The sequence below is a fragment of the Monopterus albus genome, unplaced genomic scaffold (genome assembly GCF_001952655.1).
Source record: "Monopterus albus unplaced genomic scaffold, M_albus_1.0 scaffold508.1, whole genome shotgun sequence".
In the NCBI taxonomy this organism is placed as follows: Eukaryota; Metazoa; Chordata; class Actinopteri; order Synbranchiformes; family Synbranchidae; genus Monopterus; species Monopterus albus.
Window position 1 is genome coordinate 1 of NW_018128388.1, and position 18,450 is coordinate 18,450.

General features: G+C 37.5%; 2 protein-coding genes across 2 annotated transcripts; one reads left to right on the forward strand and one right to left on the reverse strand.

Moving 5' to 3' along the window:
- Positions 1–10: 10 nt before the first annotated feature.
- gtf2f1 (general transcription factor IIF, polypeptide 1) lies at positions 11–3,117 on the reverse strand (the record flags this gene model as incomplete). The annotated part of the gene is made up of 6 exons (XM_020588183.1): positions 3,060–3,117; positions 2,569–2,590; positions 2,249–2,295; positions 1,839–1,911; positions 1,445–1,638; positions 11–181 (listed from the first exon to the last, which is right to left on the reverse strand). Coding segments are annotated over exons 2-6 (497 nt in total), but the record flags the coding sequence as incomplete, so codon positions are not given.
- A 2,763-nt stretch (positions 3,118–5,880) lies between these two features.
- LOC109952872 (adhesion G protein-coupled receptor E1-like) lies at positions 5,881–17,139 on the forward strand. Its single transcript, XM_020588177.1, has 19 exons — positions 5,881–5,911; positions 8,705–8,830; positions 9,985–10,128; positions 10,769–10,915; positions 11,036–11,182; positions 11,267–11,304; positions 11,525–11,605; positions 11,849–11,878; positions 11,978–12,140; positions 12,240–12,353; positions 12,464–12,639; positions 12,733–12,942; positions 13,185–13,388; positions 13,526–13,731; positions 13,846–13,912; positions 14,554–14,645; positions 15,230–15,389; positions 15,669–15,725; positions 15,982–17,139. The coding sequence occupies exons 1-19, from the start codon at positions 5,881–5,883 to the stop codon at positions 16,069–16,071; spliced, it is 2,283 nt and encodes a 760-aa protein (XP_020443833.1). The 3' UTR covers positions 16,072–17,139.
- Positions 17,140–18,450: the final 1,311 nt, after the last annotated feature.

The window sequence follows — 18,450 nt, forward strand, 5'->3', positions numbered from 1 at the left end:
CCTCACTCACCTGCTCCACTCCTCCTCTGCCTCCTCGGCAGTGAGAGTTCGGTGCTTGGCCAGCGGTGTAAAGTTGTACCAGCTGTGGACAGGGAAAGCCTCAAACGCTCCATCAGGACACTGTGTAAATATGTAGTAAGATGCATTTTCTGTAACACCGCCCTTCTTTAGACCTTTGAACCTGACACAGAGGAAGAGATTCTCATCAGGTCTGCATAAGCAGTAATCAGAGATAATCTGACAAAAGAAATAACTCCATAAATGCAGGTAATGTGAACTGAATTCATCCACAGGATGTAATGTAGTGCAGTGGTCCCCAACCCCCGGGTCGCGGACCGGTACCGGTACGTGGATCAATTGGTACCGGGCCGCACAAGAAATCATTAAGTATTTCCGTTTTATTTATTATCCGACTCTGAACGATCTTTTATTTTGAAAAATGACCGCATTCTCTCGGTTACATCTCGGTCACTTGAGCGCCAAAACTGGCTTACTTGTGGACATATTCAGCCTGCTCAATGAACTCAATCTGTCACTTCAGGGGAAAATGACAACTGTCTTCAAGTTGGCAGATAAAGTAGCTGCATTTAAAGCCAAACTGGATTTGTGCGTACGGCGCGTCAACAGAGGTATTTTGGACATGTTTCAAACATTAGCGGGGATTTGGGGTGACACTGAGCCTGAGTCTTCATTCTCCCAGCTGGTGCACGATCACCTGTCTTTGCTTATAAAAGAGTTCGAGCGCTACTTCCCAACCACAAAGGACCCACGAACTGCCAAGGAATGGATCCGCAACCCATTTGTCAACAAACCAGGTGAATCCAGCAGGTCTGTGCAAGAAGAAGATCAACTGCTGGAGATCGCAAATGACGGCGGCCTTAAAAGTATGTTCGAGACAACAACTCTGTCGGTGTCCTGGATTAAAGTCATGACAGAATACCCTGAGATCGCCACCACAGCACTGAAAACCCTGTTGCCATTTCCGACATCCTACTGGCAACTTTATTTCAGCTGTTGAAAAATAACATTCATGGAGTGTTTAATATAAAAAAATAAAATAAAAATGTTGTATAGGTATATTTAGATAATAGAGAAAGAAATGTGGAATTGCTGGTTCTTGTCATTTATTAATTTTTCCACGTGAATTTTTTTAATAATTTATTTAGGGGGCAGAGAGGATGTTACTAGAGACTTTGATGTTATACTCATGTTATGTTGTTGGCGCAATGTTACGAGGAAGCTGCTAATAAAGTTGCATACGAGTACACAGTGGATTCACGTTTATTATTATTATATTAACAATATAAACAATCTACGTACATCCCCCCCCCCGGGCCGCGGTAAAATTGTCAAGCGTTGACTGGTCCGCGGTGATAAAAAGGTTGGGGACCACTGATGTAGTGGAAATGAGTGAATCCCAGCATAAAGAACTGTATTTCCTGACCTTTTGCCAGCCTTGCCATTGACCTTGAGAATCCATGGCTGGTCCTCCACTTTGAACTCTCGTGTCACAATACCATATTTCTTCCGTCGTGCTTCCTCACGCTGCTTTTTGCCAAACTCACTCCCAGCTGCACCTTCCGGAGCCTCTTCCTCCCCATATATCCGCCGGGCACTCATGTCTCTTTCCATACGAGCCTGGGAAGGGAGGAGGAGGGCGATCTAAAGTTGAATGCTATGACTGTAGCTTAAGTTATTTGTCTTAGATTTTCTGTATTCTTTGACGTCTGTTTCATGTTTTTTTTTATACAGACTTGTTTATTTTACTACAACCTTCCAAGCTGCAAGTGCAGCTCAAACTATCTGTCATGTCTAGAAACACAGACACTGAAGCTCACCTGTGTCCAAGTTGAACAGTTGACTCTGTCTCCTGCATTGAAAGCCATAATGTTGTACCTCTTGCTGGGGTTTCTATGGGACAGAAAAACGAAAGCAAAAAAATAATTAACGTCACCTATTAAGGGTAATAACTCTCAGATCATAAAAATGTAATGCAGATTAAAGTCACATACAGTACATACAATACATTAAGTAAAGCTTGGAGCGATTAATACATTTGACTACAAATGGCTGAAAAGCACAAATTAACACTCCTACTTCGTCCTTTATCAAGCCCATGTAAACACAGAAGTACTAACAACACTGCTCAGAATCAGACAGAAATTGAATCCCTCCACCCTTGAAACACACAACAAGGCCTGTGCAGACACTTTTTTGTGGATATTTGCCATCAGTCCATGTTACTCACTTGGGGACTCGCACAGTGTATTCTGTGACTGAGGAACTGCTGCTCCCCTGTAAGAAAAACAGAACCAGAGCTTTGTCTCAGGCTTCATTTTTCCCACCTGTAATGTAATTTCAAATACAGACTGCCAAACAGATGGTGATCTTCATCTCAGTACGACGTGTTGTGATGGTAACTGAGAAACTATTGTTGTTTACATATGTGACCAGAGTCAGCTTGTCTGCAGTGCAAACACGCAACAATACCTGACTTCACCAGAAAGAGCCTTCATTTAACAGGAATACAAGAGAGATCTTATAGTTAGAAGTAAAGTGAAAACTTGCCAGAGACGCCATGGTTGGTTGCCTTTGAAGAAGACACAGGAAAAGAAAAGCTGTATTAATAATAACCAGATTAAATGTGCATTAAAGGCAAAGTGGCCTTAGTGCTAATTATTTAGCATGTGGCTGGTATATGGTAGTTTATCCAAGCCGGTTGCTTTTGTGCTGATGTGGTTAATACAGGTTATTTGTTGGAAACACCAACGAGTTTCACTAAGCGATCTAACATTACAGATGTGATTAATTTTAGCAGCACATTAATGTTATGTGACCACAGATTCGCGATTCTCTATTTATGTGGTAACGTCTTCTAATGCGCATTAAGTGCGTCGAGACTTTTGTAGCATTACCGTTAGCTCCTGATGCTAACAAAACAGCAGCTAAACATTTAGCTGTAGTCTACGGACAGTGCTCATCGTTACTGGAATAAACAAGCGTCAAGCTCACGTGACATTTACATGCAATAAAAGCACACATATGCAAGTTATACAGACCTACATAATATATGATACTAAGACATTAAATAAATCATCTTCGTAATTTACCGGTGTGCGTATTCCCACTAGTCTTATTTCGTTAATTTATATATGGTCGACAAGAAACGTAGACTAGAAATATTGGTTCCTAGCTGCCCGCCCCATCGAGTAGTACCAGCGTAGAGTTGCGATACTGTGGATACTTTCAAAATACAGTAACACATTCAGAAACGATGATGAAGAAATGGTCACTTGAAAAAGTTTAGGCAATTTTAGTGAGACAACAGAAATTACACAGACGAAACATGGTAATTTTAAAGTTATCCAACAGAGACATCAAATAAAAAAAGCTTACACAAATGCAAATACTAAAATTACAGTTGCTCGAGTTTAGCTTAAGAGTAATGAAAAGAAATTGTTATGAAATGGTTAATGATTAAACGATAGAGACTGTTAGACATAGTCCTAACTAAGAAGACAAATGATCTCTTCAGCCAAAACAGTTAATACTGACCTGACTGATAACTGTTTTTGCTAGTGTTGCAGTTTCTGCCTATGACCACTGGGGGGCAGTGAACTCTGTTGATTTTAACTTGAATCACTTTCTAACAAGAACAATGCTGAGTTTTACTGGTTTTATGCTTCTGGCCCTTTAGAGGTATTAAACTAGTACAAAGGTACTGGATGGATTATAATCTTTAAAAATTATCCACATGAGTGAAATAAAGGTACTGTGAGGCAGAAATCACATTTTAGTATCAAAATATTAGCTTTAATCACTTTTTGGAAAGGAGAATACTGCATTATACTGGTTATAGCCTACTGGCCGTTTAACGTCATGGCAGATGCAATAATATGTGCTAAGACTTTTGATAATACTGTCAAAATAAAATGAGTTACATTATAATGAAAAGTCATGTTTTTAATATTTTGTAAAAAAACAAACATTCACATTATAATATTTTTTAGCCCCTAATAATGGGATGGATTACAATGTACAGAAGAAAACAAAGTATTAATTATTTAGTTCCCATATATTTCTTCTCAAATGATTTCTTAGTCATCACAGTTTCATTTGCTAGAAGTCAAAAATACCTATGAATAATTATTCATTTATTTGAGCACTTTGAAATATGTTTTCTCTATAATTATGTTCCAGTTGTTGGATTTCCTGCTATGTTTGTTTTTGCTGCTTATGCCTACTTAATTCATTATGTGGTATATTGTATGTGCAGTAGATGTGTAGTTTCAGATTTTTGACTGGATACAACATACAATAGATTCATTAAAATAATCTAGTTACTGTTAACAGTGTTTGCACTGTAGCCTTTGAATATGTAGTTTCACTATAGAAAACTTGAAAACTCATGCTAAGCACTTGGTAAGTTGTTATTTGCCATTACATCAGCTCTATGTTTTAGCTCCAAGGGACAACCACAGTCTTCCCAAAATTCCTGCCTAAGCAATTAATGACACATTCTGGTCAAGACCATTGTTTTTTTCTATTATGTGAATACAGATTCAATTAGAAATGTGTACTCTGAGGGTACTGAACACTGACATTTATGTGCATAGTTGGTACATTCAGTTCTAACCTTTCCAACTTAAAATGCATTGTAACACATCTTTTAGACCTGGAGCATGTTAAAAGTATTGTTTGCTGTTGCGTTCTCTCTTCCCACAGCTTTTCACAGGTTTATTTATTTAAGATTTAAGAGTTGACAAATTTTAATCTTTGTAACATTAAAAACTAATTTTGGGTGCAGTGCAAATTCTAAACTGTATGCCAACACCCCAGTAAGGATTGCTCTGCCTTTCATCTTAAATGGATCATTTTCATAATACAATCCTGTAGCTCCAGGTTGAGAGGATTCATGCTTTCACAGCCTCAATACATACTACTGCCAATAGCTTATATTAGACAACAGCAAGCTCATAGCTCATTAATAGTCTTGAACCAGAACCTTCAGTATTTGGATCAAGTACAATGTCAAAAATAGCATGTGCCAAATTTAGTGGGCCCATTGTGCCAGATATACACGTCAACATTTGAATAAATGTAAGAACTGGATTGGACCTGGTGCAGAAACCCAGTATTACATGAATACTGGGTTTCTGCACGAGAAAAAAACTCGATCAAAGCATCTATGGTTATTAAATTATAATTCATAGTTTAACGTTACTGGTACTGGAACCTTACAAATGAAGTATTTGTAACTTGGGATGTATTGTTCAAATTCACACAAATTATATACATCTAAACATTTTCAAAATAGAACTGTGCCCTGTATCATGAAAATTTCAAAATAAAAATATTTTAGGACACCGACAGCCTCGAAACCATTCAGATTTTTTAGAACTCTCTATTGTATCTGCTCCTTTTAAATTCACTTTTCATCATCCCTCAGTTTGACGATTTTCATTCTGGTATGAATAACATTTAGTTGCTGACTGTTTATAAATTAAGGTCAGATAGCCAGGGTTAAGAAAGAAAAAATTAAAGTGCAACTCTAACACAGCTTAGACTGAGCAGACACACAGGAGCAGGGAAAATGACATGTATTAGTATTGACGTTCACAATAAATACAGTATGTAAAAGAATCAACAAAATGACACATAGGAGTTGTTTATCAAGCCTTCATACCTCAATTGCAGTCTTGGTATGTGTAAACACAGGTGCTCAATGACGACACCTTTCTTTTTCCTTGAACTGGATTTGCATTGTATTTTTTGCACATGCACTTCAAGGGAAAACGTTTATGGGTGCTGTGCAAATTTTAGAATGAGGATCTTGGATAGTCAGGACTGATCAGCACATTTGATGTAGGATCCGCCACGATGAACTACTGTGCTTCATCACTTCTCCTGGGTGAGTGTTTTCATATAAAAGATGTACAAGTGATTCTAAACTTATAAACTAAATGTATTAGACTAGTACCTATCAAAAAGCTATGCTCATAATAAGTTTTTGTAGTAAATAAAACTTTATTCAGAAGTGTTTTTGAAGTTTTGTTTTGCGTATAGATGTGGTCTGTAGGCATTAGAATCAGTAAAGAAAGGCATTGTTTGTACCTCATGGCACCTTAAAAATGAAGTATTTATTACCTTGAATGTGTCCTTCAAATGGACTTTTACTGTACATACAAACCTTTTAAAAATGAAATGCATATTTTATTGATATTTTGGGAAAGTGAAGATTGTAAACATTGTAATGATTTGTGTAGTTACATATTAAAGATGCAGTTGTATGGATGCTTATTTTACCTTCCCAATGTCTTTGTTTTAGGTTTTCTCATCATCCCTGTAACTAGTGATTATCCTCCTGGTAAGAATGATGTTTACTTGAGACAAAACCAGAAGCTTCTATCAATGACTGAAACAACCATACAATCATAATTATTCTATATACTTATTTATTTGCCTTTATGCAGGTTCTTGTGATGGATACACAATCATAAATCAACCATGGCGTAACATAAATTTTAGATCTATTACCTTCTCTGGTTATCCTCATAATGATGCGGGGCTCCTTAACAAATGGTGGCGCTTCACTGGGATTGGAGGAGACAGAGTTGCTACAAGCTGTTTACCACTCTATTATGGTGGCACATATCACCCTATTTATATTCCATTTGAGTATCCAACTAATGAGTCTGTGACCCCAACAACAGGAACCGCATATGCCATGTATAGTCAGTGTAAGGAGTTAACTAGCACAGTGAATGTGGCCCTTTGTCCTGGAGCATTCTATGTGTATCAACCAACAACTCACCCACCGGTATTATACGCAGGATACGTGACTTGTAAGTAGTGATTTTTTTTGTGTGACTACTGTGTTATATAGACAGCACTGTAAAAAGAGTAACGTATAACAACAGTTATGAATGATGTAAGTTTTGTATTTTGATCAAATAAGTGACAGCGAACACTGGATGTTCTCATATGTGTTTAATAATGCAAATGCTGCTACATTGAACATTGACAGTCATCACTGATACACTGGATTGTCACTGTGCATAGAGTGACATTCATCCCTGAGTCCACATAAGGGAGCTAGCAGTGTCTCAGAGTCTGTTTTAAATGCGGTGCGGTGGCTAGCGCTGCTGCCTCACAATAAGCAGGAACCAGGTTTGAGCCCGGGCCGACCCACGGCCTTTCTGTGCAGAGTTTGCATGTTCTCCCTGTGCCTGCGTGGGGTCTCTCTGGGTACTCTGGCTTCCTCCCACAGTCCAAAGACATGTTGCTTAAGTTGATTGGTGACTCTAAATTTCCCGTAGCAGTGAGTGTGAGTGTGTGTGTGTGTGTGTGGTTGTTTGCCTACTTGTCAGCCCTGTGATAGACTGGAGACCTGTCCAGGGTGGAACCCACCTCTCGCCCATTGTCAGCTGGAACTGGCAACCCTGTTCAGGAATAAGTGGTATAGGTAATGGATGGATGGATGCCTCAGACTGTAGTAATAAGATATATGTCCATGTATGTAATGCTCAGTGACATTTCATCTTTGTTTAACATCTGTTTGTAAGCTATGACTGTCAGCTGCAATACATTTTTGAGTTAATGTCACCTGATCAGTTGTCAACATTTAACAACACCTAATAACCATGACAAAAGCCATATCATTATCACTGCTTTACTTAGGATATACAGAAAAAATGGATGAATTAAATGCTTTTTATCTTGACTCATGTACAGTAAAAGTTGCTTTAGTTCTCCTTACTCACCAACTTTTATACATAGGAAAGAGTCATATTAAAAAGTAGGTGATGGAATGCACAACTCATATTATTTGTTTAATTATCATTTATTATATTATCATTTTATAATAAAAAAAAAACTGTTTAGATCATTATGACTGTCAGCCAGACTCCTGTGGACCCAGTGCTCAGTGTACGTCTGAGGGGGGCTGCGTTTGTATTACTGGGTTTGAAATCCCGCTTTACCACACACCCACTGAAGATTCATATGGCTGTGTTGGTAAATATATTTTATTTCATTGTAACAGTAGAAAATGTGTAAATGATAGTCACTAAGTTGTTGTAGTATAAATTATAATCACTACTAGGCTTTGTCATGTTATGGAACACGGCTAGATGCTAATATCTGCAGCTGCTTGGCTTTAGATGTTCAATTTCATGATAGACAATCAAAATAAGAAATAAATTGCATAAACAACCATATTTTCATAACTGGTGATTTCAGAACTGTCATAGCTGGCCGGTTATGATTTTTAAACCATAGCCATATTTGTAGCAGGCTACTGTAGCTTTGTAGCATCTGTGCAGTGTATCCATTATCTGGGAGCAATGCAGAAGGCTACAAACCGCAGAAAGTAAATCAAAATGCCACATGTGGTCTCTAAACTTTGCAGTTTGTGATTAACCTTCTTTTTTATAATCCCACCTGTAATAAATCTCATTAGACATTGATGAGTGCAAGACTGCAGGATTATGCGGTCCTTATTCCACCTGTAACAACACCATTGGATCATATAACTGTACCTGTTGGGATGGATTCGCTGTACAAAATATAACATTACAACCTTCATTGTCCAACCAATGCACAGGTACCTTTTTAAAAAATGAATGTCTCTCTGGCTTTGTTGCAATTGCATCAGATTTACAAGTTGCAAAATTTGCTCACAGTTGTCAATTGTTCTCTTTAGATATTGATGAATGTCTTGAATCTATCTGTGGAGTTAAACAGACCTGCATCAACAGCATAGGAAGTTTCCTGTGTTTGTGCTCTAAAGGCTACTACCTTTCAGTTGATGAAGTCCCTCGTTGCCAAGGTCTGTACTGTACTCTACTATACTCTACTATACTCTACTATACTATACTATACTATACTATACTATACTAATATGCAATGAGCAAGGGATAATCCACAAAGAGCCATCATATTGAGCTGTTCTGGTTTTGACAAACCATAAATAATATTAAAATCTATTAAAGACTTTTTAACACCAACCTGAAACACACAATGGGCAAATAAACAGCACCTAATTGTTGAAGCCAGTAATATTATAATATGGGTGACAGGCTGGGGAGGTATAGGGGAGTACATGGACCCCATTTTAAATTAGTCAGCTAGTTTGGTTTCCATGCAGGCTCTGGTGTTATTCTAATGGATGGATAAAGCTCTTGGCTTCCCTTATGTTGTTGGATGCTAATAAAACACTGATTTATTTGAACAAATATAACAAGGTTTTTAAATATTGTAATTGATTATACTACTTCAAACCTCAAGAACATATTGTAAATGTATTTCAGCTATTCAGAAAAAATCTACTGAGTTACAGTATAACAGAGGCTAGCTAGGAAAAGGATTTTGGACTGTGGGTATTTATATGCGACAAAGAGAGACACTGACAGTATGTTATATAGTCTAAAGCTTTTCCACCAAAAGGTCCAGGACATTTCATTTTCTAAAACCTAATGAACAGGAACGTCCAAGGGATAAATGTTCCTCCATCACATTGTGATTTGGGTTTCCACATCGGGGCAAACACCTGGGAAGATTAAACAAATAGCAAGCAGCAAATATTCAAAGGTCAAAGTGTTTATTTGTCATATGCACAGTTAGGAAACGTGTTTCCCTGTATAATGAAATGCTGACAGTCTAACATGACTGTTCATCCTAAATTTTGTTAGTCAAAAACTACAAGCAAAACGACGTGTTTGCATTAGTGGGTTTTATAAATGCTGGGTGTGTATCAATACTGTGGAAAACACTAGCGTACTTGACCTGTCAGTTTAAACCTAGTCTAAACCTGAAATTGTCACTTACACAAAAACTACAAGCAAAACGAAGTGTTTGCATTAGTGGGTTTTATAAATGCTGGGTGTGTATCAATACTGCGGAAAACACTAACGAACATGACCTGTCAGTTTAAACTTAGTCTAAACCTGAAATTGTCACTTACAGTAGCCGTTCTTTCCTCAGATATCGATGAGTGTTTCAACTCAGCTGTTTGTGGTCCTAATTCTGTCTGCACCAACACAATTGGATCGTACGACTGTGCATGTGCAGTGGGTTACAAACCAACTAATCCAACTCAACAACCCAGCAAGACCAACATCTGTATTGGTATTTAGAGACACTGCAGGAGTGAATTTGAGAGTTGACATGTTTCTGTGCATGGATTACTGTTATCTATTTTGAATACATTTTTTCAATGAGAGTGAAGAAGAAGAAGGAAGAAAGAAAGAAAGATGAAATAGCCAACATATTTTGCTGGAGACATTTTTACAAGTATTCAGTAAAAAGTAATTGTTTTTCTCCATAGATCTGGGAAATGTAGGTCTTCACTAAACCAAGAGACTGTTATGTAAGATGTAAATCTGAGGGTATCAGAGGAAACTGAATGATAGGGTAGACTCATAAAACAAGCGGTCACAGTGCTGATTTGTACCAAATGAGCATGAAATTTACAACAAAGTGTTCAGTAGTGTATCTTTTACTGCACAGTATGGCTAAATCTAAATAGATTTTTAACAAAGTATTCTTGAAACTTGGATGTGCAAAGATGAACTTTAAACTATGGGTACATATAATATAATATAGCCTGGTAGGTAATAATTTAACAGTTACTTTTCACCAGTAAACCTTAGTAGAACTGCAAAAGTGGTGTTATCAATAGCCAGATGTAGGAAGGTTATAATCCAGACTCAAAAGAGAATATGGAATATTTTCTGTATAATGCATTTTAATGTATTATTTTTTATAGATATTAATGAGTGTGTCGAATACAACACCACCTGTGGACCTGTGTGCAACTGCACAAATTCAATTGGATCCTACTTCTGCAAGTGCTACCGTGGTTATCGGGAGACCGACGGCACTATGATAGCCAGCATTACTAACCCATGCATAGGTGTGTGCCCTTGTTTGATTCTTTATCTACTTAACCAATACTCTGCTTTTGCTATTTGGATGCTTATGGATCACATAACCCATAGCAACAGATAGTCCTGTCTGTGCTTTCTCTCCACAGATATAAATGAATGCATCGAGACACCCGGCATATGTGGTCCAAACACTGTGTGTACTAATTTAATAGGCAGCTATTACTGTTCCTGTCCTGATGGATACTACCCATCAACGGGAGTCGAGTGGCTCATTGACATCTCATACTGTAAAAGTGAGGCAAAGTCAAGTCTAAAGATATTTAAGATTCAGAAAAGTGTAAAAACATTCATGTAAACATATTGTTAATTGCTGACAGATGTTCTAGATGTTCTAGGGGAAACAATGCCCCAAAAGGTAAGACCCACTGTCATTTTCCTTTAATGTGGCAAACTTGATAATATTCAAACAAATATCACATTTCCACTCAAATAAAGCAACATCACTTCTAGGACTTTGGTTTAAAAAATAGTTTTAGTGCAAATTCTATTTCACTATTGTGCAATGAAAATATTGTGATTTTGAGATTATGCAAATTAAGATTCTACATTTCAAATGACACACATATTTATTGCAGGGTCAGACAAAAGAAAGAGCTTTCCTTGACAATATGGGTGGCCAACTCCAGAACAACACTGATTTTGTCTTACCAACAGCGGTATGTAACACTACAGTGTGGAAAACCATGGCTAGTTCTCAGTGAGAGTAGTATTTACTTAAACCTGAGTTTAATTTGAACTTGAAATTAAATCTGGAGAAATGGCATGGTGTGTTTTAGGTGTAGGCACAGTTTCTGACTGTGCTGTTAAGTCTACAAATGTTGTGTAATTTGAATTGCTGATGATATTGTAATGATGTTCTATCTAACGCTTTCCTTCTGTTCTTCTTGATGTCTTTGCAGACTGTGTCAAACTTTCTTTCTGCATCTATGGTACTCAACATCCAACCAAATTAGACTTTTATATTACATTTTAAGTTTGTATTTTTTTTATCTGTCTGTTTATTTATTAATTGTAACAAAATCTTTCAGCAAGTGTCAGGCGTTGGGCCCCATGTAAAGACAATCAATGTGAGTAGTGAAGGAGATGGGGTGACTGGCAGTGTCATCCTGGGCATCTCAGACCGACTAGCTGCTACAATGTTTCATCCAGCTGTGAACCAAACAACCAAAGTAGTAGAAACTACAACAGTGTGTAAGAAAAGTATTGTGGTACTGTGTAGATGGACTACATTTGAATTCTCAGTAAACATCAAGTAACCTTGCTTGAATTTTTTTTTTATTCATGTTTAAGCTATGACCCTACTGGCCATCGGTCCACAGACTACTATTAACAGCACTGTGCCCCTCTTTGCCAAAGGACACGCTATGGAAATCAACTTGTTAGACTTAGCCAAAGCCAACAATGGTGAGAGAGACGATCATAAAGAAAATGATGACCCCTCCTACACTGTATTACCAAAGTCAGACATTTAAATTTAACTTTATTAATTTCTTTTGTGATGTGGACGGTCCAAGGTTCTGTGGCAGCTGTCTTTATGACACTGAATGGGATGGAGAATCTTCTTAGTCATCAGTACTTTAAAACAGACAAAGAGACAGAGATGTACTCAGATGTTCTCACTGCAATATTACCCTTAGTAAACAACACCAACATCACCGAGCCTGTCAACTTTACCATCCAGCATAAGCAGGTGCGGCACTGACCAAACTAAGGATTCCGCCCATCAAAAGAAAAAAAAAAAAGCTAAATTCATCTGATTTTTGTTTTTGTCTTGGTTTCTCAGCCAGGACCTGCATCTGGAATGATGACTTGTGTGTACTGGGATGACAAAAGCAAGGACGCAGATCTGGGACAACAGAGTGGGGGAACAAATAAGAAAGATTTGATGAGTTGGTCAGAACAGGGCTGTTGGGTTGCACACACAGATGAAAACTACACAGTGTGCAGCTGCTCTCATCTGTCTACCTTTGCCCTCATAATGCAGATTGGGCAGGTATATCAGATTTCTATGTACATCCAAAATGTGTTGCTAAAAACTGAGACATAACAGAGAAATATATTATTTGCTTATGCATATGCTCGATTTCATATATATGTCATTAATTTTAATTGAAACACACACATTTTTTTTAAATTTGTCAAATACAGGGTAGGGCCTGTTGCCAGACAAAGTTGAAGACTCAAGATCAAGTTGATCAAAGTCGATGTGTGTCTGTGTGTCTCATGCCTTTTCAGCCTCCACCAGATGACAGTTTTTTAGAGTGGATAAACCGTGTGTGTGTGATTATTGGACTATTCTTCTTTGGCTTGGCCATTCTCACCTTCCTCCTGTGTAGCTGGAACCCCAAGGTCAACAATACAGCCCGTCTTCACCTCTGTATCAACCTTGCCCTGTCTCAGATGCTGCTGCTGTGGAATGACAGATATGTGGACCAAAAGGTACAAAAAGATTTGTTTTCAGAGATATCTCACACATGTATTATGTACGATCAAACGAGGACAGAGAATCCTCTGCTGAGAATGTTGTGCATGAAGCTCAGAGCAATTCACTGGTTTCCTTCTATGTCTTTCCGCAGTTGGCCTGCAAAGTTATGGCTGGGCTTCTCCACTTCTTAGTAGTTGCAGGTTTCGTGTGGATGCAGCTTGAGGCGCTACAGTTGTACCTGCTTGTCCGAAGACTCACCAAGGTGCAGGTCATCCAGAGAGATGGCCTCCCCAGGCCACTTCTCTACTTGATTGGCTATGGCATTCCATTTGTGATTGTGGGTGTTTCTGCACTGGTGTATTCCTGATTCAGGGGCGTGAGTAGAACAGACTCTCTGTCACCCTTCTTCATATTCTCCTTTTTTGTCTGATGTGCATCTAGGATTTTGTTACTTATTTGCTTCTGTTGCAGGTGCTGGCTTTCTACACAGCGGAATTTCAACTGGGCTTTGACGGGCCCTGTGATTGTTATTCTTGGAGTAAGTATATTAGATATTAGCAATTGCATCTAATTTATTTTAAATAGCCTAGTGTTCTCTAACTTTAACTGGTCTGAACCAATGTTTAGTTAATTGAAAACCCAGAAAACTCTCTCAATGCCCTGCTGGATTTACAGTGAAGCCCAGATGATTGTGATGCAGTCCAAGGAGAAAATTTGTGAGTTGTGGGTGCTTTACCTCTCAAAGCACTGTGGGATAGCAGACAATTGACCAAAACCGGGTCTAAAATCTTCACCTGATGCTAACATGGACATGGCATGACTTCCCAAAGAAATTGACAATAAAGTTTTTTGACAGTGGTGTACCAGGATGTGTAGTATTTATGAGCCTTAATGTACACAGTATTTGATAAGGAGCAAGCTACTTACTACCTTGCAAGATTCGACATGCTGACAAGTGAACAGGTGGTTTCAGCGGGTCACTGTTAGCCACATCTCACGTCAAAGATGTTTTCATGAAGACACGTTGCTGTCTGTGTACTATAAGAGTTACAGTATAAGCGCCTCCCACCACAAGCACACATATCATACAGAAAATTTCTATGGAGGTCCTTTTTGTTGCATTTTCTTTTTCCATTATATGCTCTTTGTGCTCAGCCTTTGTGTCTTTTTTCTTTAAAGCTTAATTGGATGTTGTTCTGTGCTACTTTGTGGAGTCTGAGACCCACCTTGGCCAGCATGAAGAGCGATGTTTCTCAGTCCAAAGACACCAGGTACGAGTAATGAGGATTGTCTTGGCATATAAATAAAAAAATGTGTCTTGACCTGTACAGGAGGTTTATAGGAATGTTGAGAGTGACAGTTCATACATTATGAAGCATTCAGCCAAAGTCATGGTGCTGGTCGTGGCAACAAATGACTTTAAAAAGACCAGCTGTGGTCAAAGCTCTGGTTATACCAATAAACTATGGAAGCTTAGTGTGTGCTTATCTGTATGATTTTATGTCACTACAATATCATAATGTTCATCTGAATGGATTTGATTGTCGTAGGCAGATAAACAGTTGGATATTCTACCTTAAAATTATATAGAGTGAAAAGAGGTACACACTAAACAAATTCAATGTTGGTTTAATGGTGGTTGGTAGGTTTGGAGAAAGGCATAATACAAAAGTAAGAGTTGGATTTAAACTGTGGTCACAGCTGATCTTTGACTGGGATTTACCTAGAGATGTCAAAAAATGTCAGCTTGGCTTTCACTTGGTTTAAGTGTTAAACATTCTGTACTCACTAGCCATCTATGTTTATGAGTTATATATCCTTAAGATGAAAATTCATTAAATCCTCATTGTTTCAGGTTGATCGTGTTCAAGATCCTGGCCCAGTTTGTCATACTGGGCTGTACATGGATTATAGGCCTGTACCAGTCAAACCTTTTCTTCCGTGTCCTCTTTATTATACTCAACTCCCAGCAGGGCACCTGCCTCTACATTGTCCACTGTCTGCTCAATAAGGAGGTAGTCTTCACCTACATCAGCCTCTTTTCTTTATCTCCTTTAACTATCGACACTTGACAAATAATTGTATTACAAAGACAGAATGAATTTAAGGCTAAGCTACATTTTAAACTGACAAACTACACTGATATTTAACCAAAATGTTTTTATTCTGTGGATATTTCATGCCATGTTATGCAGATGAGGTACTGTTATTTCTATGTGACTGTCTAGTTTGTAGATTTTGTATATTTCTGCATTTTGTGTATAAATTAGAACTGTTGATTCTTTTTGCTCCAGGTGCGAGAGGAGTACATCAAATGGCTGACATGCTCATTTGCAAAAGACAGATCTGAGGTGAGTTCCTGGAAATACAGCATATTATCTCAATCAGTCCTAGAGATTGTATAGAATTATGGAATTTGATCTAATTTTTAAAATATGTGCAAATTAAATATTTTTAAAAATATGCATTATTGCAAAGTTTTAAGCAAACTTTCATGTGTCGGTTTAATGTCAAAGGGACATGAGTAAACAGTGCCGAGTTTAAGCATTTGAAAATAGCTATAGTGTAATTTTAACAACACAGACTGATTACAATAATTTCTTTCAGCATAAAGATGCAAATTCAGTCTCAGAGGACGACTTGGACAAACCTGTGGAGCAGACAAATAAGGCAAACAAGGATGATAAGCAATTGTGATAAAGGAAACAGGAAACAGGGAGAAGAGAGACAAAAAAAGGACAAAGTCATCTATAACAAGTTGACTTTGATTTTTTTAAATGCAAAAGGTGACCTGTAGCTTAACATGAATGCCATGAAAATATATCATTGTCTCTCTCTTATCGTTCTAGCTGGCTGTTTTCAGTCTCCAAGTCTTGAAAGTCAAATGTTTTAAATTATGTTAAATTTAAGCCTGAATGCAGTGAGTGTAGTTGTGCTACTCTCTCTCTCTTTAATAACCAGATTTAGGTTTTGCTACCATCAATCAATATTATTATGATGAGTATATTTGACATATAGTTCATGTAGCTATAGAAAGAAGGTTTGACAGTCCTACAATACAGTACACATTTGAAAGCTTTTAGATCTGCTGGGTTTTGACAATTTCTGCACTATATCATTGTAACTTACAGTAAACTAGTTTAACAGATGAATGTTACACACACTGAATGTGAGGCTAATAAGGTTAGAAGTCTTCAGACTGGTATATAACACTGGGAAGACTTGTTGAAATAGCCACCACCTCTCCACCCAATTCATTTGCCTGGGTGTGAAAGCTTTCACAAGCATGTTAGTGCCCACACCCTCAGTTAGCCACTGTCTAAAAACACAAGCCTTCTGCCAAGTCAAACATTCATACCTTAGTTGTTTTTTGTCTTTTGATTTGTATTGAATTTACATGAGAGCTGGAATAGTTTTACATGGGTCAAACTTTACAAGACAAATTAAAAGGAAACACAGCCCATATTGCATTTAACTTGCACGTTACCAGAAATCCAGAGTAACAGTGGGCACAAAACACGCTGAGTTTAAATGAATGGATGTGTAACATAAAAACACTCAGAAATGCAAGAATCAACCTAGTTAAATTTACCTGTCAACTTAATAAAGAACTGCTTAGTGCTATTTATCATCATCAAAGGCAATACTAATGTGTGTGTCACTTTTAGTAGAGTGCCACTTTCCTTTTTAACATCTTTTATGTAGAATCTCTTCAGTTCAAAAGATGTTGCAGCATTAGCCGAGTGAAGAGTTTTTCTTTGGAATTTCTATTGTTGCCATCTCAGCTTCTGTATATGTTGCTTCTAGCTTGTTTCAGTAAATTAAAGATGGATATCACTGCTCATGATGCTGTTGTACCAGAGTTTTTGAACAGCACGTCGAAATCTTTCAATAGAAAAACATTGAAAACAGATTTTTAGAGACACAACGCAAAGGTAATGCATCAACGTTAATTCTAGAAATGGTAGAGTAATGCACTGAGATCACATTATTAATGAATATATAAAGTGTGCAGATAAAAAAACATTGAAAACAGACTTTTTAGAGACACAACGCAAAGAATAATGCATCAACATTAATTCTAGAAATGGTAGAGTAATGCACTGAGATCACATTATTAATGAATATATAAAGTGTGCATACATTTTAGGTGTACTGTATACAGACATCACTGCAGTACATATAGCTTCCTCAAGGCTGCAGCATTTAATCACACATGTTAATCTGCTGTGCTTTCTGACATTGATTTCCTCTAGAAGGTAACATGATGACAGATCATCTAATCTAAATAATACAATGTTTAGTGGGAAACCTGGGATTTCCTCATGAACTCTTTCTTTATGTCCCAGTGAAATGTGCTTAGATGCCTGTGATGGTAACAATACTTCTAATTTCTAGTATTCATACCTGTTTTGGTCCATAATCATACTTTGTTTTTCCAGTAAGCATCAAATCTGATAAAATTAATAAATAATGTTGATAAAAAAGACAGTGATGCCAATACAAGAAGATCAAGGGACAATTCCTTGCACTCAGTTCGAAGTGCACCATCTCAGGATTGGACTGACCTTGTCTCATCCACGTTAGAAGATAATGAGGCCCTGACCATTACTGAAAAACACAGTGGTGTAACTGCGGCCACACATTAGAGAAGCTGCTGACACCCCCTGTGGAGACATGAGCAAATAGCAGAAATAAATAATCGTCTCTTTTCCCTCATCAACAGGCACCTTCATGCTCTTAACCCTCCTGTTATCTTGATGTTATAAAGTTAAAAAAATCTAAAAGCAATAGTTAAAAGTATTTTATTGGTATGAAACCTCTTCTGCTTGGCTTAATAGGTGTAATCAACATATAAAATGAAAATGGTTCATTTCACATATTTGCAACCTCCCCCTGCATGTTTATATTACAAAGATACTGTTCGGGTCAGAAGAGGTGTCTCATGTTAATTTATCAACATCACTTCATAAAAAGAAAAGATTTCGAAATGTAAAATAACATTTAAAAACAATGTCATGTAAAATAATGTATTTTATATGTAGGTCTTTCCAATGTACATTAAAAAAGTTTTAA